This window comes from Poeciliopsis prolifica, unplaced genomic scaffold (assembly GCF_027474105.1).
Source record: "Poeciliopsis prolifica strain line A6 unplaced genomic scaffold, Auburn_PproV2 SCAFFOLD072, whole genome shotgun sequence".
NCBI classification, from domain to species: domain Eukaryota; kingdom Metazoa; phylum Chordata; class Actinopteri; order Cyprinodontiformes; family Poeciliidae; genus Poeciliopsis; species Poeciliopsis prolifica.
The window spans coordinates 1,459,848-1,472,624 of record NW_026562447.1 but is presented as its reverse complement, the minus strand read 5'-3'; the positions used below and the strand labels follow the sequence as shown (position 1 = coordinate 1,472,624).

The window sequence follows — 12,777 nt, the reverse complement described above, 5'->3', positions numbered from 1 at the left end:
CACTTGGGTTATTTTGCTGGTGGTACATCCCATGTAGGGGTTTGTCCTCCCATGATGGTATCTCTGGCACCTCAACCTCCGTTCCCTGTTGTCTGAGACATTCACTGAGCACATTGTCTGTTGAGGCTTTGTCCCTGATGTATTTATGGATCTTAGTTGTTTCGTCCTGGACAGTGGTTCTCACACTCACTAGTCCTCTGCCTCCGTCCTTGCGGCTCGTGTACAGTCTCAGGGTGCTGGATTTGGGATGGAACCCTCCATGCATGGTTAGTAGCTTTCTAGTCTTAATATCTGTGGCTTTTATCTCCTCCTTTGGCCAGCTAATTATTCCAGCAGGGTATCTGATTACTGGCAGGGCATAGCTGTTTATCGCACGGATTTTGTTCTTGCCATTGAGCTGGCTTCTCAGGACTTGCCTTATTCGTTGGAGGTATTTAGCTGTGGCTCCTTTCCTTGTGACCTCATCGAGGTTGCCATTTGCTTGTGGTATACCTAGGTACTTGTAACTGTCCTCTATGTCTGCTATTGTTCCTTGTGGGAGTGAGACTCCTTCTGTGTGGATCACCTTCCCCCTCTTTGTGATCAGCCGACCACATTTCTCTAGTCCGAATGACATCCCAATGTCAGTGCTGTAGATCCTGGTGGTGTGGATCAGTGAGTCGATGTCTCGCTCACACTTGGCGTACAGCTTGATGTCATCCATGTAGAGTAGGTGACTGATATTGGCCCCATTTTTGAGTCTGTATCCGTAGCCAGTCTTGTTGATAACTTGGCTGAGGGGGTTCAGGCCTATGCAGAACAGTAGCGGGGACAGAGCATCTCCTTGGTATATGGCACATTTGATGGACACTTGTGCAAGTGGTTTGCAGTTGGCTTCAAGGGTGGTTTTCCACAGCCTCATCGAGTTTGCAATGAAGGCTCTCAGAGTCCTGTGATGTTATACATCTCTAAGCATTCAATGATCCAAGTATGCGGCATTGAGTCATAGGCTTTCTTGTAATCGATCCAAGCCATGCACAGGTTGGTGTGTCGGGTTTTGCAGTCTCGGGCAACTGTGCGGTCTACGAGGAGTTGGTGTTTGGCTCCTCTGCTATTTACACCGATACCCTTCTGTGCCGTGCTCATGTGTTTATCCATGTGTTTGCTTATCTTGGCCGCTATGATGCCTGACATGAGCTTCCAGGTTGTGGAGAGGCAGGTTATGGTCGGTAGTTGGGTGGGACTGGACCCTTTGATGGATCCTTCTGGATTAGGATTGTCCGCCCTTCAGTTAACCATTCAGGGTAAGTCCCACTTTGTAGCAGCTGGTTCATTTGGGCTGCCATTCGCTCATGGAGAGCAGTGAGTTTCTTTAGCCAGTAGGCATGGATCATGTCAGGCCCTGGTGCTGTCCAGTTTTTTCATACCTGAGACTCTTTCTTGGACATCTGTCACAGTGATGGTTACCGGGGCTTGCTCAGGGAGGTTGCTGTGGTCCTCTCGTAGAGAGATCAGCCACTGTGCATTGCTGTTGTGGGACGCCTCCCTTTCCCATATGCCTTTCCAGTATTGTTCCGTCTCCAGCCTTGGTGGGTCTGCTCTGTTGTTATTGTTACCCTGCCATTGAGAGTACACCTTAGCTGGTTGAGTGGAGAAGAGCCGGTTAATCCTTCTGGATTCATTCTCCCTTGTGTATCTCTTTAGGCGGCTGGCCAAGGCTTGGAGCCTCTGTTTGGCAGTCTCGAGTGCTTCAGGTATGGGCATCTGGCTGTACTTTCTGGGTACTGGTCTTTTCATTGCACCCTTGTGGAGCTCTGACAGTTGGCTCACTTCCCTCCTTGTTACCTTGATTTTAGCCTCTAACCGTCTTTTCCATGGTGGGTATTGGGTCTCATGGTTGCTCTTATAGCCAAGTATCTCAAGGATCACTGATGCTGAGTTGTAGATCAGCTCATTGGTTTCTGTTATGGTGTTGGTAGGGATCGTTCTCAATGCTGCATTCACATTCTCAATGAGACTTTCAGATGGTACTTCACTCAGCCGTTGTAATTGGCGCCGGGGAGGCCTGGTTGTCATTCGGGTCATGATTCTCTCTCTCAGGTCAGCAGCTGTCTCGTTCAGCTCTGTTTCGCTCATTGGGGCCGTGTATCCCCTCACTGGGTGGGGACTTGTAGTTAAGTCCCCATAGTCCTGACATCCGGGTTCCTTCCTTTTGCCGTAGCATTTGTGTTGTATCTCGTCAATCTCAAGTTGTGATAGCAGTTGCCGTTTGTGGATGTTGGAACACTGAGCTACTAGTTGTTTAGCGCTTAGTGTTGACTGGGGATGTCGAAGTAACCATTCCTTCCCCAGTCTTTGCATGTAACCTCTCTCACTAGGGTTACTTGAGTAGTAGCATTCCAACAGATCCACATTTTCATCTCTCGCCCATTTCCGTCTTGTTCCAGTAGCCCATTTGTCATCAAGGTGCTCTGGTTCCCCAACACCTGACGCAGACCTTGTTTGGCCGGGCGACGTCTGAGCCGGCATGTTATGCAACTTAGTATCTCTCATGGTATGAGGTAGGCAGTAGCTTGAAGGGTCTTGCCTAAGGACTCAGACTGGATTCGAACCCTGCCCTCTCGGGTGATATACTGATGCCTTATGTATTGAGCTATCCAGTCAGCTATATATATATATATATATATATATATATATATATATATATATATATATATATATATATATATATATATATATATATATATATATATATATATATATATATATATATATATAGGCTGAGAGGTTACTAGGCGACGGTACTATTTTTTACCATTTTTTTACCATTTTTACCAAGTGCAAGCAGAAAATGATTTGCAAACGAGCAGAGATCTTATCTGAGCAGAGACAGTGAATATTTGAAAGAGCACATACGTTTTGAGTATAAGAATTACACGTTTTCAGAAGAAAGAAATTATGTCCTGCTTTCAAACTGGAAAGGAAAGTGCAGGTTTTTAACGTTTTGAGAACAAAAGACACAAAATCCTGCTTTCAGCCTGAAAATATATGGTATCAAATTATGGCAGAAAAATTCCCCCACAAAATAAGCTTGTCTTAATGAAAAGGTACTTGTAAGTTAGTTTTGTCTTATTTGAAGAGTGAAAAGATAGTTGTACTCAAAACTAGATGAAATGTTTAGTAAGATTTTATGTTTTTGGAGGATACATTGAAAACATTCCTGTAATGTTTTACAGGAATGTAAAACATTCCTGTAAAACATTCCTGAACAGAAGAAGCTAACTCTGTTCTTTTGTCTAATGAAACAAAATAAGAGTATTTAGCTATAATGTACATTGTTGTATTTGGGTATAAAACTTGTAAGCATACAAATATCATCCCAGAAAAGTGGCAGCATCATGTCAGTAATGTGTTTTGCTGCAGGAGAAAATACTGTACTTCACAAAATGCTGTCATCATGGCTGCATGAAGACTGGAACCCCTTCTAGGACGGATTTTAGGAAGACTGATGAAATGCCTATAAATATTGGTTCACTTTTTAATACCCACAATGCTTAGGAATGATTTTCAATTTTGAAAACTAAAAATGCGCAAAATTGGCTCTACAGCAGAGCATCCTGCTGTTAATGAGGTACAGAAAGTCTGTCTCCACCTGATTAAAGTGCCTTAGTACAGCCTGTGCAGCACATCAAATTTTAGACGTGCAGCACAAGTGATTGACTACAATAAGCCACCTCTGAGACGTATCAACTAGAGCCTTCAAGGAATGAGTAATGGCTCCTTTCTTTTCCAAAAACCCTGCAAGGTGACTCCATATCACGATGTTCCCTTCTTTTATGCTTCTTTTATATTCCTTTATAATGTTCCCCATTTCCAAGCAAGGCCAGGAGTCATTTTGATGAGATAAACATTGAATGCAGAGGTGAAAAAAAAAAAAAAAACAGGACATAGAAAGGGCTGCCAATCATCTGCTAGTGGAAAAAAAAGCACATTATTTTAAAATAATTAATTGTAAAAAGTAATATTACAAAGTTGTTCCCTAGAAAAGACATAAAGTAGCTGACAGAGATCGATGTTCAGAGGGTGATAGGTGGAGATGTAGGGAATATATCTTTGCTCCAGATTTAGCTCAGATGTCTTTGACACGAGTCTCTCGCTGAATTGTGAAGCTGGACAGGTGTGTGACGAAGGCAGGAGGCAGAGATAAAGAAATTGCTGCATCTAATAAGGACTGAGGACCAGCAGCTGGTCTGGATCTCATAAAAGCTTTCATCTTTGCTCTACTAAAGGATTTCCAAGGGCAGATTTTCACTGAATCTCACAGGGGCAATAAAACGTGTTATCAATATTCTGGAGATGTAGACAAAGGTCTTTCTGCTTCACTCAGACCTCATGATTCCTTCACTCCTAGAAACCAACCCTTACTCTTAATTTTCTCTGCTTGCAGAGTTCCAAGTTAAGAGGAAAACATGCATCAGTCTCTTGAGGCAGGAGAGTAAATATAACACGACATTTTCCTGAATCAGAATTTGAAAAATCTTACACATCGGCAGAAAATTGCTTTGTTTACCGACACCTCCCAGCAACAACAGAGGCTGGATTTACTGCTGGTCTAATTACATGGAAAAAGACAGCAGCGAAGCAGGAAGCTATCTGCATATCAAAGGTGCTACACGTCAATCCTTTGAAGATCAAACATCACCAAACAGTTGAGGAGAACCAGTTTAAGCAGAAGTCTTCAATTGTGGACATGCTGTATTATTTTACAACACTACTGTGAAATTAGATTTAAGTCAAGAAAGGACAAAGAAAGGTTCTTTTTATTACTTAAAAAGATTCTGAATACACCAAATGAAGCCCAAAAACTCAGATTTCTCACAAAAAATGTAATGTTACATAAGAACAATAAATTATTTTAACAGATATGAACACTTGTTAGCATCAATGCAACATGGCATGGGTGTAGTTAGCCTTTAGTGGTGCAGAGGTGCTAAGAACACATAGAGTGCCCACAATTTTCTAACATAATTTTTTCTTACACTCAACTTTCCAATAAAATGCTTGGATTCATGTTTCTGAACTGTTGGTTTCTTTAGCTTGTTTCAGCGGCTTTTCATGGCTTAAATTTCTGGATTTTACATGATTGTAAAGTAGAAATTTCCTAAGAAGCAAAACTTTGTGTTTTATTAACTGTAAGACGCAATTATTAGAATTAAAGAATAAATAATCAAAATCTATCACTTTATGAAAGGAATGAAATAAGTTATTTTTTTTATTTTATTGTAAAAAAACTTCAACAAGAATCTCAAGTATTGAGATGCTGAAAAACAACACAAACTAATTCAAACATCATTTGCTGAACCATAAATAATACAGCAGTATAATAGTTTTAAAATATTTCCATATTTGTTGTAATAGTTCAGGGAACTATATAAAAATAATTTATGCACAATTAACTTAAGAAAATTAGCAGTTTCAAAACGTCATCTTGGGGTGTAAGGTTTAATGAGTTTCATAATTTATTTTATTACATTTTATGGACAGAGAAATTAAACAATTACTCAAAAGAAGAGATAAGACGAGCTGCACACCTCATCTGAACCTGGGAGGGAACAAAATCCATTACTGCGTTGCTAATTAATTCATTTCTGTGATTGACACTTTAGTTTCTGTGAAAAAACACGGTAAGCACAAAATTTAATTTACAGTCCATTTATTGCAGCGAGTTCATAAAACTAGCATCGTCTTTAGCTTTCAATGTAAACTGACTACAGCTATCTTTAAGCTCCAGAGACCCAATTTAGTTTTATAGACCAGTTGAGAGGTTTTGATTTGATTATGCTTTTAAGAAGTGAGAAATTAATGAAGTTATCACTGAACAAAAGAACGAGTTTCTTCCCTGCAAGACAAGTAATAAGAAAATGTCCGTCATGTTAAATGCTGCTAAAACAGCATTTTCCTTTTTCTATACAAACAAAGAAACATTAGCAGGATTTTGTCTTCATGGAGAAACAAAAAATTGGTAAATGTTAAAACTATTAATCTGGTCTCTCTTTCCAGTCCAAATATAATGAACCAATCAGATCTTGTTGCCAATTTGACATTTCAACTTCAGTTGAACAGAAAAAGATAAAAGACAAACATCCTTTTTTTGTTTTCCTGCAATTTGGAGTTATTGTTCATCACCATGAAAAGAATCCCCAAAAACAGTTGCCCTCTTACAGATTTCTTATTTTTGCTTTTTTCTAAACAGAGCTACCCACAGTGAATACAAATTAACTTGGGCCTGTGTGAAAAAGTAATTTTATCAGGCAAATGGTCTTGCTGGGCTGGACAGCGGCGCAGTTGGTGGTGCAGTTTTATTGGTATTTTCCCTTTCCTGTCTAATCACTAGCCTGCAATATTCCTCAAAGCAGAGCTAAGCTATGTCCGTTAGCTGACATGCTAATGTAAGAGCTAAACGCTAGCTAACTATTATTGATTATCGAATCCTCAAATCATTCTATTTTTATAGTTCAGGTTTTATTCTTATATATTCTGGTGCAGGAGTGTGAGTTAATCACAACAAATTAGCTTTCAAGTGGTTGAAAGCTAATTTGTCCTTTTTATCAGATTCTGCTTAAATAAACCTGATTTATTAACATTTACAGTTCATACCAAATTGTAAATTGCAGCATTTATATTAGTTAGATTTTTTTTTTAATTGCACTGTTTGTTAATTGTTTCATAATTGTTGGATTTTATTAGTGAGTTTGTTGATGTAAGAAGTAGTTTGTGCTTAATTTGGTTATTATATGCTAATGCTAAACTTAAATCCTTTGTCTATTGTTCGTAATATATTAAATACATAATTTTATTTTATTAGTAATTGCATTCATTAATAGTTATCCAAAGCTCAATTAAACAACACTGGATTGCATTTCATCATTTATAATTTGAACCCTAAAACAAACCTGAACTGCATTGTGTTACAGAGTTCAGCATTTAAAAAAAAAACTTATTCTATTTGAGAAAACACAAAAAACATTTTCAGTACCCTCAGTGCCTTTCTGCAGTTGCATAGGCCATATTTTGGGAGAATCGGCTCATGATCCGCAGCACCTGCAGGCACTGCCTCAACAGATAAAGGCACAGCGTTAGTCTGGGGTCACATCCCTCTGTGTGACCCATAAACACCAGGAGCTCTCCTATCCGACTGAACAATGAAGCACTCTGGGTTCTTAACATTTCAAGTCCATTTCATACTTGTTCCACAGCTTTTATACCTTTTTGCAAATTAAATTGTAGCATATATAAAGGCTCAAAAAGAGCTTCTTCTATGAAGATCAAGCTTTACAAACCCTGGAAAAATGGCTGGGTGGACAAAAGAATATAAAGAAGGAGAGGATATACTAACTGAGAGATGAAAATTATATTTCTATTTCACTTTCATTTATGTTTGATAAAAAATATTTAAGGGAACCTGCTACGAAAATTTTACATTTTGCACATTTTTGTACTTTCATTTGGGTTTTAACTATTTGTAAAAACATGCCAAAAACACCCAGATGGTGTTTGGCAATCAGTTCATGTCTTTTTGGTGTCTGAAAAACGACCAGTTTCAAAAACCTAGCAACCCCAGCGCAGCTCCAGCACACTCTGTGATTTGGTTTTAGCATAACAGGTCACCTTAAAGACAGAAGTTGAAATTTTTTAAAGACTGGCCTGATTTAAATACAAGCCGTTTTTCATGCACCAATGACTTTTTCCTTTACTAATCCAGACCCGGAAAATACTACATTTGAATATCTCAGATGTAGCAACTAAAAAGCATAAAACTCAAGACAGATGAATGCAGTATGGAGAGGAAGGCTAGTGGTGGGAAAAGAGACTTAAAAATGACATTTAGCCCAAACAAACCGAGTATAGTAGCTTTCATTGTGAGGAAGCTAACTCTTTCATCTGGACAGACAGATAGACAGATATCTGTTTCTTATTAATTCTCCCTCTTTCTGTGTCACTACTTTATGTCCTGGCAGCCGGTGGTCCAAAGATGCTCTTCGGGAGCAACATCTTGTGACAGCTCTGTCACATTATTTCATCATCGACAAGGGAGGCACATTAGGTCTTCTGTGACAGATAGATGAAATCATATTTCCAGCACAGACAGAAGTGTGCTGCCTTTGGCTTGTGCAGAACTGAAAAGAGGGAGTCAGATTTTTGGCACAGCTGGAGTTTTTTTTTTTTTTTTCAGTAGCTGCAACTTGCATCTTACGTGAGAACTAAAATGTTCTGAACGGATTAAATCCTGGAATTGCTGGTGGCTTATTAAAGGGAAGTAGAGCTGCCCCCTCGAATCGCTACAGCATGGACTGTGTTGCGCCTGATTAGCATGCCTTCCCACGGACATGCACGCTGAATTTCTGGGCAAAGAAGTGTAGTCTGTAGAGACAAACAGCACAGTCTCACATACAAACTCTGAAAACACACACACACACAAAAAAAACTGTCCCAGAGAAAATCTTTCTGGAAATCTAGCAGCTTGCCCAGACATTTTAGACCAGCTACTCTGTATATTTGCGTAAAATCATTTGGCCTGTGCTGCCAACTATCTGAAGTTATTAAGTAAATATTTTTTGATTAAAATGGTTTTGAAAACATTTTTCTGTGGTTGTGCTTGTGACAGAGCTCCAAAATTTTCAAGCGAAGTCTAGCAAACATACACATACATCCCTGCACAACTCGAGACTTACATTTTTGTTAATTGTTCTTTGCTAAATAGCTCAAACTCAGTTACAGTGGATGGAAAAACGTCTTGAAAGCAGGAGGTGTCAGAAAAGTCACCACAGGAATAACGGGCTTGTGGCGACGTCACTTTTTGACGTCGTCTCTTTCTATCACTGTGAAGCATAATTCACCAAGCGTTGGATTGTTCATCCACTAATAGGGAACGTGATTTGGGTTTAGACTGTTGTGAGACAGGTTAGTTTTACCCGACTGATAATGTGCTGTTGCAATAGTAATCCTGCTCAGGTTTCCACAGTTAGATTCAAGACCATTCTAATGTATAAATATAATTTGATCAAAACATGCCATTGCAGCTCTGGTTTTACGCCTAAACCAATAGAATCAATATATTACTTAAATAGAACCTGTCGGACAACATGAAGTGGACTAAAAGATCTCAAAAAGTAACATAGCATGCCTCGATTAAGGACAGATACAAAACAACTGCCTCCTTTCCACTGGCAACAGGGTATGCGATTATTTTTTCTGCTTAAACATCACAAAGGAATATCTCAGATTTGCCAAAGTAATTGTCATGATCTCTAAGACTTTTGGAAAAATATACTGTGGACTGATGAGAAAAATGTGGAATGTTTTGGAAGAAAATTGAATCAGTGTTTTTTAAATAAGTACATTAAAAAAGGGTTGGGTAAGCACTTTTATTTTCTGGAAAAGTTTTTCTCATCCAGCAAAATGGTCTCTCTCTTGTACACATTTAAATTAAGAAGAACGTTTATGGTAATCACAGATAGTTGTACCAGAGTCAACAGCCAGACCATTGGAAAAACCTCTGTGTTTCTTCATAATCATAAAGTCTCTCAGGTAAGAAAATGTGTTGCTTTGTGTCTCACCATAAAACGCCTGCTGTCATCTATGGATTGCTTTCATAATTTAAGACTCACTCACTCCAATCATTCCTTCTGCATGTTTCCACTCAGTTATTTGCTCCAGCTGAAACTTGTTTATTTCTCAGCATCTTAATCTATTGAACAACAGTTTATGAATCAGCGTTCTCACTGCGCTCCAAGCAGATCTGCACAATGTCAGGAAAATATATAAGTGTGAATTGCTGAAAATTGCAACAATGTTAATTATATTAAATTTTTGCTTTTTTATTTCATAGAATACAGTCTGAGCTTCAACATCACAGCTACTAATACATCAAGTACCAAATTTAATATTGATATGCAAAACTTTGCATTGCTGACCAACCACTGGATCCAAGCAGTTCTTTGCAGTTGTGATATGAAAGGCTATGAGTGTGATTAAATAGTATGCAGCTCTACATGTAGCAGATAAAACAAGAAACAAATCATATGAGAAATCCAGTGGCAGAGTTTTAACATTAAAATTGGAGTGAAAGCCACTGTGTCTGAAATAATATCATGACAGATTCACTATTCTGCTGCAGTGTAGATCAGTAAGGCTTTCAGCTAGTTCCATGTAGCATGACTTGCTAATATAACAATGCTGGTCAGAACAGGAGCAGAAATCACAACACCTGTCTGATTGCTGCCTGAACGTCAGTGATTTTAAATCCCTGGTTGGAGTTTTTTTTTTGTTTCCTGTTGTATTCATATAACATTTCTCCTGACATCCTCCTCCTCACCAGAGAAGTCATCATATAAATCTTCCACCTATTAATTTCACTCACCCTGGAGACTTTTATATCAATACTGTGGCCAATTTGTTCCATCGTGAATTCTGGGGAATTTTCAGCTAATTTTTCATTCCTTTAAAAAAAACCCAAACATATTTAGCAACTTTGGAAATAGAAGAAAATATAAATATCAGTCCAGACACACCTTAAAATAAAAAGTAGTGAAAATGGTTACATATGCCCTTTAAAGTTTCATGCTGGTGCATTCTCAGTCGCTGACTGCTTTAGGGGAATGTTCAGTAGAGGCGGATAAACAAGCCAAAAAGAAAGAAAACACTCCTCTCTCCAAGAACACATTTTCATTCACCAGTTACAGCAACACCGCGGCACTTTTTGATCATCTCACCCAGCTTGACATTGCTCACCCTTCAACGCGCTCTCTCTGCAATTATATATACATATATTCTTATATATTCTGAGTACTGGATGGGCTGAGTATTGAACAAGCTGCATATGACGCCGAGAGTCAGTTAAGCTGTGAATTTACTAGACTTTATGCAATTTGCAAAGATAAATATGAAAATAAAAGCAAACTCGCCATTTTAAAACCTAAAAAGCAGCTGGAAGCAGCTTTTCATCAATCTGACTGCACAGGTTTCCTGCCTCTTCTGCTTGAAAACACCTTTTTGACGTTTTTCTCTCGTAACACTTACTCCTCTGTGTATTGTTCAAATGTGTGCAGAACCAGAAAGAGGTAAAGCAGGGTCCATTTCTGCATTTTCAATTTCCTTTTGTCAAGCCAAAGCAGCGTATAGATCCCTCTTCCATGAACCACAGTTATCTTATACTATAAACGTGGAAATTTGAAGGCTTCAAAACTGAAACATGAAAAGCTACAAAATATAAGTGAAATGATTTGGATTAAAAATAATGCACATAAGCAGACATTTATGCTCACTAACCGCCTGAATACTTTCCATCCCTCCAAAAATCATGCAGTGTATGCAGTTTTTGAATGCAACTGCAAAACAGAAATAATTGTTTATCCCTCCATAGACCCAATTAACACATGAAACCAACAAAAGCAGAAGCAGGTGCAATATAGGCTGCAGCAAAAATACTTCAGTGCAGATCAATTTATTACACAGCAGCAACTCATATTTGTCTCCTGAAGCAGTTTGCAGCTTCTAAGCAAAGCAAAGCAGCGCAGAGAAAATGTCCCCAGTGTTATTATCACCTGTCCGCTCAGGATGCCGTGCAAACTTACAGCGATGGTTGCGACGCTTCCCCTTGTACATGGTCATTATGTACCGGTCCAGCTTTGCGCTTTTCACAGACAGGCAGCAACAAGAAGCGGGGAGGAGACGAGAACGCGGCGTGCAGCGAGACTTTCCGGGTCAGAAATGTGCGGTGAATCAGCCTCTGAGAGCCAGACGGAGGAACTGAGGGCGCTTCTTCAGCGCGGATCGTACCATGATGTGGCCGGGGAGAGGGGGCGGACCCGGGCTACCGGCAGAGAGTCTCCACCGCGGACAAACCCGCAGAAACAGTCATCTGTACTGCATGTTAGGTTACAATATCCCTGCTGTCAACCATCGATATCTGATACGTTCATAAAGTTCAGACAAGGGTAACATCAACTGGATAATCGAAAATACATTTTATAATGACAAAGATTTTTTTTCTCTAATCAAGGTTGGAGTAGATGATGGGTCTACAAACTAAAAAACATAAACACTATTTCAGATCAGGTAGAATTAACAAAATTAATCTATTATTTTCTTTTATGTGGCTCATATTTATAAGTTTACATATTTGTCTATATTTGGAAGGACTGTATTAGATTAAGATCTTGTTTACAATATTTTCGCTGGATTTTTTGCCCATTCCCTGTATGTTATTTTCATGACTTCTTATTTTTGTGTTTGTATGATGTAAATCACGTTGAACTGCCTTTTGCTGAAATGTGCTACACAGATAAACTTGATGTCACTGGAGTCAGTTTTTTTTAGATTGTCTTGGATTGTCTTGCAGATTGGATTGAGACAGTGGAGTTTTATGATTGCACATATATTTTTTTTATAATCTTTTCAAATTTGTAACTAATTTTCCATCTTGTTATTATGTTTTCTTTGTCTGTTTGGGAGATTCAGTTGTAATGAAAGTTAAATTCCTGGCTGTTTCAATGTTTCAGCATCATCTTCTTTCTGTTTTAGGAAGTGCACCAGTCCCTCCTGCAGCAACACAACGATTTTAATGCTTTTTCACTCTAAATTTAGCAATGGTCATCATGACCAAAACATTTATTTTAGTTTCCGACCAGAGGACATGGCTGTTGCATTTGCAAACTGCAATCTGGTTTTATATGTTAGTTTTGGAGTAATTGCTTCTTCCTTACTAAGTGGCTTTACTTCTGGACTTTTTTTCTTCTG

At 38.8% G+C, this 12,777-nt stretch overlaps 1 protein-coding gene across 6 annotated transcripts in view; it reads right to left on the bottom strand.

The window, feature by feature from the left end:
* The window catches only part of LOC129352060 (RNA-binding Raly-like protein), a 107,324-nt gene that overhangs the window by 24,559 nt on the left and 69,988 nt on the right, over positions 1-12,777 (bottom strand). The window contains exon 1 of one of the 6 annotated variants that reach the window (XM_055020862.1): positions 11,583-11,906. The exons of 4 other annotated variants lie outside the window; for them this stretch is intronic. In XM_055020862.1, the coding sequence (XP_054876837.1) occupies positions 11,583-11,649 (67 nt within the window). In that variant the 5' untranslated portion in view covers positions 11,650-11,906. Of the gene's footprint in view, positions 1-11,582; positions 11,907-12,777 lie in introns of those variants that run through there. One more of the 6 variants, XM_055020863.1, reaches the window with a different exon arrangement.